This window comes from Colletotrichum aenigma (assembly GCF_013390185.1).
Source record: "Colletotrichum aenigma strain Cg56 chromosome Unknown KSG_Cg56_contig09, whole genome shotgun sequence".
Classification (NCBI taxonomy): Eukaryota; Fungi; Ascomycota; class Sordariomycetes; order Glomerellales; family Glomerellaceae; genus Colletotrichum; species Colletotrichum aenigma.
In genome coordinates, this window is record NW_023500915.1 from 1,605,893 (window position 1) to 1,620,598 (window position 14,706).

A 14,706-nucleotide genomic window follows, 5' to 3' on the forward strand; every position below is an offset into this window, starting at 1 on the left:
CGGAGTGAGGGACGAGACAATGACATGACGTAGGTTCGGGAAAGCCTGGAACGACTTTTATTTGTCCACCTTCCCTTTGTTGAGACGGAAGGATGGGAGGGGGCGTGTAGGAGAATAAGAGAGTGAGAGAGAGAGGGGCGAGAAGCTTACTTTCCGCAACGGGCCAAGATTCGATTGTGTGTCCCGCCACAGAAAAGGAGGTACTGTGGCAGTAAGCTTGCCTGTTGCCTTGCCTTTCTATTTGATTCATGGGATGATTTCAAAGCGGAAGGTTTACTTTGTCCGTGCCTTGCCTGACGTATCTCTGCCTAGGAACATTGGATGAGGCTGGCTTGCGACGGCGGGGTAAAGGGGTGGACGAAAGTATCCGGGCCCTACATGTAGGCGGCGACGGCGAGAGGGAGGTGGGAGGGAGAGAGATGTCGGAATTGGGGTTCAAGAGCCTCGGGTCCGGAGAGAGGTTTCTCCTGCCCGGCTTGCCTGTTGAGGAGACTCCGGAGGCGGCGCATCTTGACGTGTTGAATTCAAAGTCGATTACACTTTTAATGTTCAAGCTGGACCAGAGGTGTCTCGAAATGCAGCGATTTCAGGAGACACTTTCTTGGCGGGACGCCGTCGTGGATGAACTCTGATGGAAAGGGAAAAGGGCGGGGGTTGAGTTCGCATGACTAGCAGCGTGGGCTAATCGGATAGCGCGCAGCGTGAGCGTTTGAACAACAGACCTCAGTCGAGGCACCTTTACTGCCTGGGAGTCATTATCAATTCTGCAGGCCGATGTCGAAGCATGGCAGGCCGCGCTCTCGGACCTTTGGGGGACGTGCTGCAGTCGTCTTTGATGTCGTCCTGCTTATCCCCGCCATCTGTCGATCTCAGCCAACCAGCCAACCGCCGAACGCTAATTGCTTGCTCACCGAGAGCTCCCCGCCTCCGACGGAGCTGTCTTGTTGGCTGGTCGTCGGCGTCGTCAAACGTGCCTCTTGGTGATGAGTTGTCGCGTCGGCTTTTATTGCTGACTCGGTTGGCTGGCCGTTCGGTATGCGCGCCTCCCTGTTTTGTAAATCTCACGGACGCTTGTCAGAGGAAGTGTAATGCGAGGCTGGCGCTCTACTGCCTGGTGGCCCGGGAGACGCATTGCATGCTACTCGAATTTGGGTAAGGAGGTAGGTTAGAGGGCAATGAAGGCAGTGCTGGGTTGCAGGAAAGAGCAAGGCAGCAACAGCTGGCTGGCTGAGATGAAGAAGCTGAAGGAGCTTGGCTCGCTGGCAGCTGTTTGGCTGTCTTGCCATTGAGTTCAGAGATGGTTTCTCGATCTGTGACGGATGAAAGGGCCACGTGAGCGAGTCAAGACACTGGGCCCGGCGGTTCTTTTCCGTCCTTCCAGGTTGATTAGTTGCACATCATTTCTCCTACCCTCCACTGGCTCCGATAAGCCCATGGAGACGGTAGGATTGCGTGCTGCTGATGCTGCTGCAGCAAGTTGCGTGCTGCGTGACTGTATCGTATCAACGGGTGGATGTTCGATGCAGCGTCGAGCAATGAAGCTGCTCAGGTGATAGGCGAACAGACTGTACCGAGTCTTGGAGTATCGACGACCCGCCCCTCCAACGACTCGCTCCGATCGAGACCGTCCAGCCCGCCGGGCTCGCTAAGATCGGATGCGGATGTGGTCGCGGCCGCGGTAGCTGCATGAGGTTGGCGTTCTACGGAGCGCATCGTGGTATCCAGCGCATCAAGTGCAATGTTCATCTCGGTCTTTCGAGTGCAGGTAGCCCCGACATGGTCTGCATAGTTGCATTGGAGAGGATTGCGAGACAGCGCGAGACAGCGCGTCTGCTGAGGAGGCACAGCACTGGGCATCCCTGGGCGAATTCGGAGAGTCGGGGGCAGCTGTATTGTGTTATCGCTGAGGCGAGTGACCGACTGACCGACTTGCTCATGCAATTATGCAGCAAGCTGCCTCTTCGGGGGCCGCGATGGGTTGCATAAAAGCACCGTATCAACGGGGCCGGCAGAATGTCGCGGACGAGCCAGCATGGTGACATGGCACGTCTGAACGCTGGATGCCATTGTGTGAGAGGAAAGCGAAAAGTCGATGGAAGATTAAGGAGCCAAGGAGGCTCTTCCAACCAAGCCGCAGAATCCGGCGAACGAACGCCATTTCCTGGATTTTGCATTGCTGCAGTGAGTAAACATAGGAACATTTGCGGCGAGGCTCCAGTTCGCCTCATTCCGAGTCTTGTGTTTGCAGGGCAGCCCCCGGTCATGTGCCAATGGGAACTGGGTATGGCGTCTTTGCTCAGAGCAGCCGGGGTAGGTGGTAATGGGCAGAAGACAGCCCAACCGGGGGGCGTGTAGGTGCGAATCCTGAAGGGCGAGGGGTGGGAAAGGGAACAGGAGGCAAAGATAGGGAAGGATTCGAGGTTCCGGGTGGCCTTGTTGCAGCTGTTTGTGTCGTCGTCTGCCTGCCTGCCTGAACGGGGCGACGACAAGAGGCGACATCGGGGGGATTCGATTTGCGAGGCAATGTTGCCATGCATCAGCCAAACAGTAAGTTACACCTTGGCTGGGTGAGTCAAGGTGCCTGGGCAAGAGGCGAAAGAATATTGTGGCAGCTTCCATGGGCAGCTACCAAGGCAAGGTAGAGGACGTGTGATAGAGCGCTCGGCCAGATATCTGGCTGACCGCCTCTTTCCAAGTCGTTCCATGGTGATTGAATAATCCTCGTGTCAAACGCGGAGCTGAGCTGAGTTGTCGCTACGGGTGCCTCTCTGCCTGTCTGTCTCGCAGTCCAGTCCAGTCCAGTCCAGGTACGGGCCCTAGATTGGTGACATGTGAGCAGTTTGTGGTTCCCGAAGTGCGGGCATGGATGGCGAAGAAGTGCTAAGCAGAGACGGCGTGCGACTCGAGAAGCGCTACGTAGACCTGACACTTGGACATGGTCGCGGTTAGTGATGTCTCGGCTGGCTCGCGGCGAAGGCTATCTCCGCAAGCGTACTGCAACCCAGCCGTCCTCGCCGAGGCAAGGTTGCGCCGGAGCAGTTCGCAGTTCCATTCTGGCTGGGCAGTGACTGCCCGCCTGTACTCACTCTGTACGATGGTCAATGGCCAGTGAGGTGGTCACCGCAGCCCTTCCATTCACTTCAGACATGAGCCCCTCGGTGCCATGCCAGCCAACCACATTGCACTAGCGCCTCTCTCGCCCCTCTCTTTTCCTAGGCACCTTAGTGTCCTGCCTGGGGAAAGCCAGCCCGTAGGTCGTCTCCAAATCCAAGAGTCACCACCAATGGAACTGCACCCGCCTGCCTCCGTGCCTACCTACCTACCTACTTACCAATGGACCTTATTACACTACCAGGCAGGTAGGTACCTTACGCTGTAAGGTATGGAAGGCATGTACGAATACCACCTCCCAAATCCACACCGGGTTCGGGACAGTGCCAGTGCGCATTCACCTCCATCACCGCGAGATACCCGACACCGACGTGCTAATCCCAGCTCCAGCGGGTGCGAGTGACGCTGCCGCTCTCCTGCCTGGCAGTGGCCATCGCCCATTGCCATTGGATTGCGTGGTGTGTGCAGCGCGCGTGTGAGTGTGTATGGTGTGTCCATGTGTCCCGGGTCTGTCTGTATGCCTTCTGCCTCTGGCCACCACGGTTTCGGCCTCGCCCTCCTCGCTGGTCGTACATAAGTGTCCTCCAGTCCCCATCCCCCAGTACAAGCTTCAAGTCATCTGCAGGAGCTCTCACCCAGTACCGCACCGTTCCGCATCTCAACGCAGGAAGGTCTCGTCCAGTCCCCGTCGAGTTCGGCACCTTGAGTCCTGCGTCCTTGACACCTTCCAGAGAAAGCGACGCATCATCCGCCTAGTCTCCCACAGTGTCCCCACCCGGCACCTCCACCTCCACTCCAGACCACGCCCTGGTCAGTGTCGGTGCAAGACCACCCCAAGTGTGAGCCAACCAGTCCAGTCTCTCTCCGGCTTGTCCTTCCTCGCCTGCTCACCTTCTTTCTCCACCTGACGACTGACCCCCATCATCCTTTAAGTCACTATCTCTCCCACCCCATCCCTCACCCGCTTGTCCAGCTTCTCGTCTTCCACCACTTGATCTACTCTTTGTCCCGTTTCTTCATCTTCTTTTTTCTTTCACATCCATTGTCGACCACCCCAATACATATACCACCACGCTACCCGTCGTCTGGAAAAGGAGAACTTCTCTCCAACCCCGACCGAGCGAGCCTCGTGCACCGTGCTTACCCGCTCAGCTCGTGAAACACCCGCAAGAGCCGTCATCCCCTCCCCGCCGGCCGACCGCGACACACATCATCGATACCCAGCAATCACTTTCCATCCTTTCAACATGGCTTCCAACAACACAACATCGCCAGACACTCAGGTCACCCTGAAGATCAACTTCGAGGGAATGACCCGCCGCCACAAGCTGCCTCTGCGAGATATGGGACCCAGCACCCTCGAAGAGAGAGTACGTCATTCACCCGCTGCTTCCGCTACCTGCCAACCTGCCTGTATTCTCATGGCCACGTTCTGAGTCTCTTTGCGACGTCTCGCCACGTTGCAGAGTTGCATTCTTCACCGCCATTATTAGAGTTTTGGGGCTTTTGTGGTGGAAACACCTTGCTAACACGGCCTCACATAGGTTCGCGCTCTTCTGGCTGTCACCCAGGACGATAATGTAGTCCTCGAGAGATACTCTGACTCGGCTGGTTCGTACATCACCCTCGACAAGTCGAATGTCTCAGTCTACAAGCAACTCTACCGCGCCGCCAAGGCCAAGCAAAAGCTCAAGCTCCGTGTCACCAAGCTCGTTGAGGAGAAGATGGCCCCTAGGCCAGTGTCCGTTGAGGATGTTCCCGAGTCCAGCACCCCGATCGTCCCACCCAAGGTTGAGGAGCAGCCCCCAGTTCAGCCACTCGTCGACTTGCAGCAGTCTGATGTTGAGCCCAAGAAGGAGCTGCCCACTAGCGACACCGGCCTTGACTTTGAGGCCTCTATTCTCGCCTCATTGTTGAGGAGACACGCCAAGATCAACGACGAGGAGGCACCAGCAACCCCGGATATCCCCGTTTCCGAGGGCATCACCGCCCGCGATCAGTGGTTTGCAAACGCTTCTGGCGCCGAGACCACGCCCGCTAGATCATCATGGGGACGCTGCCCTGCTCTCACGCACCCCAACACCAACTTCGCAGTCTGCTGCAACAGCTGCGACCAGACAGTTCCTGATGCTCACTACCACTGCTCCACATGCGACGACGGCGACTTTGACCTTTGCCAAGACTGCGTTGACCAGGGCATCACCTGCTACGGTGCCGACCACTGGCTCATCAAGCGTATCGTGAAGAACGGCCAGATTATCAACAGCACAACGGAGACCATCGCTCCCAAGATCAAGAGCAAGGCCAAGGATGCTACCAAGGAAGTCAAGGAACCCATCAAGGTTTCAGCCCAGCAGCTGCTGCCCGAGAGAATTCTCCCCGTCTTCAGCAACGCCATGTACAACATGCGCACTTGCAACTGCTGCGTGACCGAGCTTCCTGAGGCCAGCTTCCTCCACTGCACCTCTTGCGAGGACTTTGACCTGTGCCACGCTTGCTTCGAGAAGGATTCTCACGGCCACAACCCGAAGCACCCCTTCGTGCCTGCTGTCGAGGGCGCCCACGTCCCCAGCCACATCCAGATCAAGTTGTCTCCTGGCCGCAACCAGAGCCACAACGCTATTTGCGACGGCTGCGACAAGTACATTGCTGGTGTCCGTCACAAGTGCCTCGACTGCCCTGATTGGGACTATTGCGCTGACTGCATCGTGAACTCCAAATTCGTTCACCCCAACCACCGCTTCGTTCCCATCTACGAGCCTCTTGATGAGGTTCGTAGCCGCGCTGTCAGCCGCTCTGTCCACTTCGGCATCTGCTGTGACGGTCCCCTGTGCGCTCGCGCTCACAACGCGCCCACCTATATCACCGGTGTTCGCTACAAGTGCACCGTGTGCCACGACACCGACTTCTGTGCTAACTGCGAGGCTAGCCCGGCTAACACCCACAACAAGACTCACCCTCTGGTCAAGTTTAAGACGCCTGTCCGCCATGTCACTGTTACCACCACTGGCGAGCGCGGAGATGGTCAGCGTATGCATCAGATGGGCGACCGTAACATCCGCCGCACCAGCTCCCGCTCCACCGAGACTACTGCCAACGCATCCATCAACCCTGTCCAGACTGTTGTTGATGTGAAGCCTACGGAGCCTACCGTCAAGGAGGAGGTCGTCGAGAAGATGCCCGAGCCCGTGGTAGAAGTAAGGAAGGAGCCTGAGGTCAAGAAGGAAGTCATCGAGGAGAAGCCGGTGGCCCCCGTTGCTGAGAAGCCTATCACCGAGCAAGATCTCGCGGCTGTCTTCGTTCGCGACACCGTCGCTGATGGCACCATCCTGCCGCCTAATCATGTCTTCGAGCAGACTTGGGTCCTTCGCAACGACGGCGAGGTTGCCTGGCCTGCCGGATGCTCTGTCAAGTTTGTTGGCGGAGACTACATGGGCCACGTCGACTCTAACCACCCTGCCGGTATCTCCGAGCTCGTTTCTGCCTCTGAGTCTACTGTCTGCTACGCACCTCTTGCACCGGGTCAGGAATTTGCTTTCAACGTTCTCCTCCGCACTCCTGCGCGCGAGGGTAAGATCATCTCTTACTGGCGTCTAACCACCAAGGACGGTCTCAAGTTTGGCCACAGACTTTGGTGCGATGTTAGCGTTCAGGCTCCCAAGCCCGTCGTTGAAGAGCCCAAGGACGTCCCTGTCGAGATGCAGAGCAGCAACATGATTTTCCCCAAGCTGGAGAAGGAATCACCGATTTCTAGCATCCACGAGGAGATCAAGTCTGAGGCTGCCCCTGCCACTAGCTCTGAGGCAGAGGAGTTTGAGGACTGCGGTGATGATGAGGAGTGGGACGCTTCCGATGATGGCTTCATGACCGATGAGGAGTACGACATTCTGGACGCTTCCGACGAAGAGTTTCTTGAGGAGCAGCAGAGGCGGCTGAGGAAGTAGACCATCCTCAGGCCGTTCTCGTGATTTTCTTTCCCACTGGATACGGAGTGACCGGTGGTCTGTTCAGGGTGTCTGGCTCTCCTCGCATGTCTCATTTCACAGTGTTATCAGGGTATTTGTTTTTCATTTGAGACCTGTCTCGACAGTAGTGAAGCGGTAGTTGGTAGTGGCACGCGACGGTGGCCACTCAGCGCACATGTTAGTGTAGGACCGATCACTCGTCTCTCAGGTTGTCCGAGGTGACGCTCGTTTCATGACGCTCTCATGACAGATTACAGATTGGTACTTGTAGGTTTTAGGCAGCAATGAAACGTGGCTATCCAAACTATTCGGAAAAACACATGCAGTTAAATGTGAAAGTGACATGTTTTGGCGACAATCAAGGTGTCGAGCTGTGAACATGTGTAGAGTGGCGACGATGCATGTGGGATGGAGACGTTCCCGCACACACCCCTGTTGGAAGCTCCAATGCGCATGCCCCACTTAGTACATCTGCACTAACATGCAGCACCAATCATTTCTGGACCCCTGGACAGGGGGCCCGAACTGCAGATAACTTTTGGATAAAGTGTCCTTAAGACAGTCTTCTACGACACCTCCCACTTCACGAGAGTTGCGCCGAGTAATCTGACCAGCTTTCCAGGAGGCGAATTTCGACGACTCAATCCCTGGCAGCTTCAAAAGTCTTTCATTTTTGCGAACAGGCACCGAAAACGAGGCATGCGGTAACGAGACAAGGTTTTGACGGCAGGCATTTGCAACAAGCCGAATAGGGACACATCGACGAATTGCGACAGCCTCGTGATCAACACACATACACAGCGAAGTGACTTGCGACCACATCTCAATTGCGCTGATCACTGGCGGTATTGGTAAACGAGGTTATCAAATTGACATCAGGCAGCCATGATGAACGGCTGGGACGAGAAGCACGGCATGGATGACGACGCCTTCGGGGCGAAGGGGAATATTGTCAGCGCTTTCGATGCTTTCCGTAAGTCACACGACAGACTGTTGCGCACCTTCGCGCAACGCTCTTCAACAAACCGATGTGAAGCAATGAGCTGACACGGTTTTCGCAGCCAAGGCGAAACCCCAATATGTAACGCGGACGTCGGGCGGCGGCAAGTGGACTGTCGCCATGGCAGTGATATCACTCTTCCTCTTCTGGACCGAGGTCGGTCGCTGGTGGCGCGGTTCTGAAACGCACACCTTCGCCGTTGAGAAGGGAGTTGGACACGAGATGCAGATCAACTTGGACATCGTGGTGCGCATGCACTGCGACGACCTCCACATCAACGTGCAGGACGCCGCCGGCGACCGCATCCTTGCGGCCAGCAAGCTCAAGCGCGACAAGACGAACTGGTCGCAGTGGGTCGACAACAAGGGTATCCACCGCCTGGGCAGAGACACCAAGGGCAGGATCGTGACGGGCGAGGGGTGGCAGGAGGAGGAGGGCTTCGGCGAGGAGCACGTCCACGACATTGTTGCCATTGGAAAGAAGAGGGCCAAGTGGGCCAAGACACCGAAGCTTTGGGGCGAGGGTGACAGCTGCCGCATCTACGGCAACTTGGACGTGAACAGGGTGCAGGGCGATTTCCACATCACCGCGAGAGGTCACGGATACATGGAGTTTGGGGAGCACCTTGACCATGCTGGTAAGTTGGCTGTAACTCATGCGCCGTGGGTCGAGTCGTACTAATCATCTCGCAGCTTTCAACTTCTCGCACATCATCTCCGAGATGTCGTTCGGCCCCTTCTACCCCTCGCTTGTCAACCCTCTGGACCGAACCGTCAACGCCGCCAGAATCAACTTCCACAAGTTCCAGTACTACCTCTCTGTTGTGCCCACCGTCTACACCGTCGGCAAGTCGGCGTCCACCTCCAACACCATCTTCACGAACCAGTACGCCGTTACCGAGCAGAGCAAGGAGGTCGACGACCACAACGTGCCCGGCATCTTCTTCAAGTACGACATCGAGCCGATTCTGCTGTCCGTGGAGGAGTCTAGGGACGGCTTCTTGCAGTTCCTGATGAAGATTGTCAACGTTGTTAGTGGCGTGCTCGTCGCCGGCCACTGGGGCTACACCCTCACTGAGTGGTTCAAGGAGGTGAGGGGCAAGAGAAGAGAGAGGAACGAGGGTTTTATTGGCACGAAGAATCAGTATGACCAGTAGACGATTAGTAGAGGAGCATTTGATAGCGCAAGGGGGACTACTGTGGGATTTCGGAGTTTACGGGTTGTATATAGAGTGCACAAGGCCCATCTTCTGAGCCATGCTTCAACTCAAGGCTAGCTAAGAAGATGTTGGTGCAATTGGGACAGGGGAAATTGTTTCTTGGCATCAAGCATACTGTCGGATAAGTTGACAAAAAAAAAAAAAGAGATCACTTTTTTACAGTGCCTTGGCGACTCAATTTTATGTAGGTTTTGGTTATCTCTGCCGTTGTTGTCCTCTCTATTGCCGTTGTCGTCGTCCGTCGTCGTCCGTCGTCGTCTTCGTCCGGTTCTGCTCTTTTTGTCTCTGTAGCCTTCCTTGATTATTATGGTGTATACGCAGGAAAGATGATGTAAGCGATATCAAAGAAACTCAATAGGAGAATCGACAAGCTGCCTCGTCTCACTGTCTCTGGTGTAAGTGATCAGTTCTTAACGATACCGACTCAGTGCAGGGATTTGCCTCGGCGTATGGTCGTCGCCGGTGCCGGCAGTGCAAGGTTTCTTTGGGGTTGCCCCACAAATGGTGTAAAACTCCCCCAGACTTTCCAATCCGACATCGCCAATTTGCAATCCAAAAAATTCCACACCCCGCCATTACGACTCACACATAGTCTTGGGAGCGAGGTGCGCAGCGACAATGGCACCAATCCAGCTTGCCAGTCGAACTGGAGGCGCCGCGAGGGTATAGCCATACTCAAAACATTTTTCCAGCCTACAATGAGGTTACTAACACCGCAACAGCGGCTCCTGGCGCGCACGCGACCATGCCTCTCCGCGTCCTCATGTCTGCCGGTCCGGAGGACCTTTGCGACGGCACAAGACGTTGACCAGCTTGACGCCGAGATGCGCAAGCTCCTGCCCAAGTCGATCAAGCCCGACACCTACCGAAGGCTCCACGACAACCTCCTCAAGGTCCGCCACGTCCTCGGAGGACAGCAGCGCCTTACCCTCGCCGAGAAGATCCTCTACAGCCATCTCGACAACGCCGAGGAGTCGCTCCTCACCAACACCGAAAATGGACGCAACATCCGCGGTAGCGCCAACCTGAAGCTCAACCCGGACCGAGTCAACATGCAGGACGCCTCTGCGCAGATGGCCCTGCTGCAATTCATGTCCTGCAACCTTGCCCAGCCCGCCATTCCTGCCAGTATCCACTGCGACCACTTGATTGTGGGCTCCAAGGGCGCTGACAGCGATCTTGTCGACGGTATCCAAGTAAACAAGGAGGTTTTCGACTTTCTCGAGTCGGCCGGACGCAAGTATGGCATGGACTTCTGGCCTCCTGGTGCGGGTATTATCCACCAGACGGTGCTTGAGGTCTACGCTCTGCCGGGCATCATGATGCTGGGTACGGACTCTCACAGCCCTAACGCTGGCGGTCTGTCTACCATCACCATTGGTGTCGGCGGTGCTGATGCTGTTGAGGCTTTGGTCGGCGCTCCTTGGGAACTGAAGGCCCCCCGCGTGCTGGGTGTTAAGCTGACTGGCAAGCTTAACGACTGGGTCTCTCCCAAGGACGTCATTCTCAACCTCGCCGGCAAGCTTACCGTACGTGGTGGAACTGGTTTCATTGTTGAGTACTTCGGCGAGGGTGTCGAGACTCTCAGCGCTACCGGCATGGCGACTATTTGCAACATGGGCGCCGAAGTCGGCGCTACGACGTCCATCTTCCCCTACACCAAGGCCTCGGAACGCTACCTGCTCCAAACCCGCAGAGAAGCCCAGCACCGCGCTCTTGAGGGCTACAAGAACTGGGGAAGCTTCAACTTCAGAGCCGACGAGGGCGCCGAGTACGACCAAGTCATCGAGATCAACCTGTCGGAGCTGGAGCCCCACATTAACGGTCCCTTCACCCCCGATTTGGCCACCCCCCTGTCCCAGTTCAAGAGCACCATTCAGCAAGAGCAATGGCCCGAGGTCCTGTCTGCTGGTCTCATTGGCAGCTGCACTAACAGCTCCTACGAGGACATGACCAAGGTCGAGAGCATGGTCAAGCAGGCCGAAGCCGCCGGCTTGAAGTCCAAGGCCCCTTTCTACATCACGCCTGGCAGCGAGCAGATCCGCGCCACCCTCGAGCGTGACGGCACCCTTCAGACTCTGGAGGGCGCTGGTGGTATCGTTCTTTCCAACGCCTGCGGCCCCTGCATCGGCCAGTGGAAGCGTCAAGACGACATCCCCAAGGGCGAGCTCAACGCCATCCTGACGTCCTACAACCGCAACTTCCGCGGCCGTAACGACGGCAACCCTGGCACCATGAACTTCCTCGCCTCCCCTGAGATCGTCACCGCCATGGCCTACGCCGGATCAACCACCTTCAACCCCATGACCGACAAGCTTCAGACGACCGACGGCAAGGAGTTCCAATTCAACCCTCCCCGCGGTCTCGAGAACCCCAAGTCCCCCTTCGAGTCCGGCGTCGCCTCCCTCCAGGCCATCTCACCCGAGAAGCCCAACCCAGAGATTAAGGTCGCCATCTCCCCGACCTCTGAGCGTCTCGCCTTCCTCGAGCCCTTCCCCCCCTTCCCCGAGGGCGACATCACCGGCCTCAAGGTCCTCGTCAAGGTCACCGGAAAGTGCACCACGGACACGATCTCCGCCGCTGGCCCCTGGCTCAAGTACAAGGGCCACCTGCCCAACATCAGCACAAACACCCTCAACACCGCCGTCAACAAGGAAACGGGCGAGGTCAACGCCGCCTACGACGTCGACGGCTCCAAGCACACCATTCCCGAGCTCGCCCAGCGCTGGAAGGAGCGCGGCCAGGAGTGGCTCGTCGTCGCCGAGCACAACTACGGCGAGGGCAGCGCACGCGAGCACGCCGCCCTGCAGCCCCGCTACCTCGGTGCCCGCGTCGTCCTCACCAAGTCGTTCGCCCGCATCCACGAGACCAACCTCAAGAAGCAGGGCGTCGTGCCCCTGACGTTCGAGAACGAAGCCGACTACGACCAGATCGCCGCCTGCGACGAGGTCAGCACCGTCGGCCTCTACGAGATGCTCCAGAACGGCGGCAAGGGCAAGGTCCAGCTGCTCGTCAAGAAGAAGGACGGCTCCGAGGTGCTCGTCCCCACGCTGCACGCCGTCACCAAGGACCAGGCCGGCTTCATCCTCGCGGGCAGCGCGTTGAGCATGCTCGCCAAGCGCAACCAGGCTTAGAAGAGCGGTGTGTTTCATGAGCGGAAAAGGGGGGTTGGTTGTTCTCGTTTTATTGGGTTATTGGTTTTCAATCGTGTTGATACAATGGCGAAAAGTGAAGACAAAAATTGACGATTGTATATATCCCTGTGCAGACAGATCTTTTTGTATTTGTTTCAGGTAATTTGTTTTTGGTTACGTATAAAAGGCAAGAATGGTATGAAATGGAAGAAATGAGCTGAAACTAGTTCCAAAGTGTGATGAAGCACCTTCATCGTTGCCCTTGGGACAGCCCAAACACTTGAGCCTATCGCAACCATCTTATCTTACGATAGGTGTCGAGCATCCGGGGAAATCTCGGGCCTATAGTTCTTTCTTGGCCTGTTCGAGATACTTATCTGTTTGCGACTCGCACGAGGAGTTACTGTCGTGGTGGTGGGCACAACATGGTGCAGACACGCACCAGACAACCAGGGCATTACGATGAACCTGACCGCCTGGCGACGTGATTAAGGCAGGTACTCGAAAACAGGCCTGGGACCAAACCAAACTCTTGGGGTGGCTCCTTGACGTCGTCCTTGCTGTCGTCGTCCTTGTTGCCTGTCACAGAAGAATCCAGATTCTGTCCGGAAAGCCCGCGCTGCCCCCAGTCTACTCCCCCAAGTCGTGCGGGGCCAGCGCCGCAGCGACGCCAGCATCGACAGTTCGCGCAGGCTTGCTTCTGGTGATCCCGAGGAGGACAAGATCGCCGAGTGAGTTGGTGCGTCTGGGATGAGATTGAAAGTCCGAGGTGGCTCTCCTCCGTTCAGGCGGTATACTACCGTTCCTTGTTGTCGCCTCTTTCGTCAACTCTGTCGTCATTATCCTTCGTCGTTGCCCTTCGTCGCCGTCGTCGTCGTCGCTGTCGTCGTCTTCGTTACATATGAGAGACAGGATTAGGCCCAATATTACGCGCAAACTCGTCGTTAACCATGATAGTGATGAAATTCACTGCTGGACAGCCTCTCAATCCGCACCAAACATCAAATGTAGCCTTGAAGAGGATTTCCGTCCCTGAGACGGTGGGGTACGCGCGCTCGAAATGCACTCTATCACCAAAGTCAACGCCCGATAGTGCCGACCACGACGTCAAGTCAGATAGGATGATGCTTTCTGCGTCTCGCAGGCGCACGCTTAGCACGACTATAGCTGGCTAGGACATATACAGGCCGACTCGACCAGAATACCAGCAGAATGCCGGCAAGATCGGTCCTAGGTAGATGGGGACGCGGGGTGTGTTGCAGTGTTGTTGGATGTGAACGGGCATGGACGCCAACTCGGCCTCGCCGTGCACATCAAATGTGAAGCATTTGGTGGCCAGTCTCGAGTAAAGCTGCGGCACCGTCAGGATATGCTTGTTAGTCGCTGCGAGCCGGAGATGGTAGATGAGACAGGCAGAGAACGATCGCCAGCCGTCGGCGCAGGCGAGGTGGTCGGGGAGTGAAGCTGCGATGATCTCTTTGCCGGACCCAATCGCGCCTGCGCCGCCGGGATGGGGGCAGTCAAGTAGCATTAGCACGTCTGGCTCGGCGCTGTCGATCAACTCTCGGCGGATATTCGTGAAGTATACTCGAGGGACATCTTGGTATTGGTAGGAACTGATAGGTTGAGGTGGTTGATCGAAGACCGTGGGCGGCCAGCTTGGGTGTAGAAGGAGAGTAGATTCATCGTTGGTTGCTGCCTGCATCACCCTGCCGTGGCCCACGTAGCAGATGACCACGAGGGTTTCTCTCCCGAGCCGGGGCTGGTACGGCGTTCCGTACAGTGTATCCCTCACGACGTCGGAGACGATGCCGTGCGGGTTGGGCACGAACGCCGGTATTGAAGTATGCAAGACTTCGTAACCGTATAAGTGCTGGAAAGTATCGCCAAGTTGGGTAACCCAGTGTCCAACTCTGGCGCGGCGGCTATAGTCGATATCCCAGCAGAACGTGAGCACAATCACTCTGTTGTAGTGCTGCGTGTGTTCAGCATCGTAATAGTTACGAAGACTGATCTCCAAGGCGGCTTTGAACTCTTGGGCGGTGATCTCTTCGGGTCGGTAAGCCCGCAACGGGTGCGTCGACGGCCAGTCCATGTCGTTGTCGTCCGGAGAGTATTCGTAGCACAGTAGAGGAATACGAGCAGAGAGGAGGGTTGGTGCCTCTGTAAGCAGCTGTACTCGTACGACTTCGTATTTTAATACCGTCAAATTATAGCTGAATAAAGACCTGGAAATATCCCCAGTGATGTTGCCACATTTGAATGCTCGAATTATCT

General features: G+C 56.5%; 4 protein-coding genes across 4 annotated transcripts; 3 read left to right on the plus strand and 1 right to left on the minus strand.

Moving 5' to 3' along the window:
• Positions 1–374: 374 nt before the first annotated feature.
• Positions 375–1,132, minus strand: CGCA056_v013116 (uncharacterized protein; the record flags this gene model as incomplete). The annotated part of the gene is made up of 5 exons (XM_037328360.1): positions 375–518; positions 723–745; positions 807–860; positions 912–936; positions 1,070–1,132. 5 exons carry the CDS (start codon positions 1,130–1,132, stop codon positions 375–377), a joined length of 309 nt encoding a protein of 102 aa, XP_037173389.1.
• Positions 1,133–4,358: 3,226 nt separating this feature from the next.
• On the plus strand, positions 4,359–7,055 carry NBR1 (Next to BRCA1 gene 1 protein; the record flags this gene model as incomplete). Its single annotated transcript, XM_037328361.1, has 2 exons — positions 4,359–4,481; positions 4,656–7,055. 2 exons carry the CDS (start codon positions 4,359–4,361, stop codon positions 7,053–7,055), a joined length of 2,523 nt encoding a protein of 840 aa, XP_037173388.1.
• Positions 7,056–7,964: 909 nt separating this feature from the next.
• ERV41 (ER-derived vesicles protein ERV41) lies at positions 7,965–9,232 on the plus strand (the record flags this gene model as incomplete). The annotated part of the gene is made up of 3 exons (XM_037328362.1): positions 7,965–8,049; positions 8,138–8,713; positions 8,769–9,232. The coding sequence occupies 3 exons, from the start codon at positions 7,965–7,967 to the stop codon at positions 9,230–9,232; spliced, it is 1,125 nt and encodes a 374-aa protein (XP_037173386.1).
• Positions 9,233–9,913: 681 nt separating this feature from the next.
• Positions 9,914–12,429, plus strand: CGCA056_v013119 (putative aconitate hydratase; the record flags this gene model as incomplete). Its single annotated transcript, XM_037328363.1, has 2 exons — positions 9,914–9,958; positions 10,018–12,429. 2 exons carry the CDS (start codon positions 9,914–9,916, stop codon positions 12,427–12,429), a joined length of 2,457 nt encoding a protein of 818 aa, XP_037173385.1.
• Positions 12,430–14,706: the final 2,277 nt, after the last annotated feature.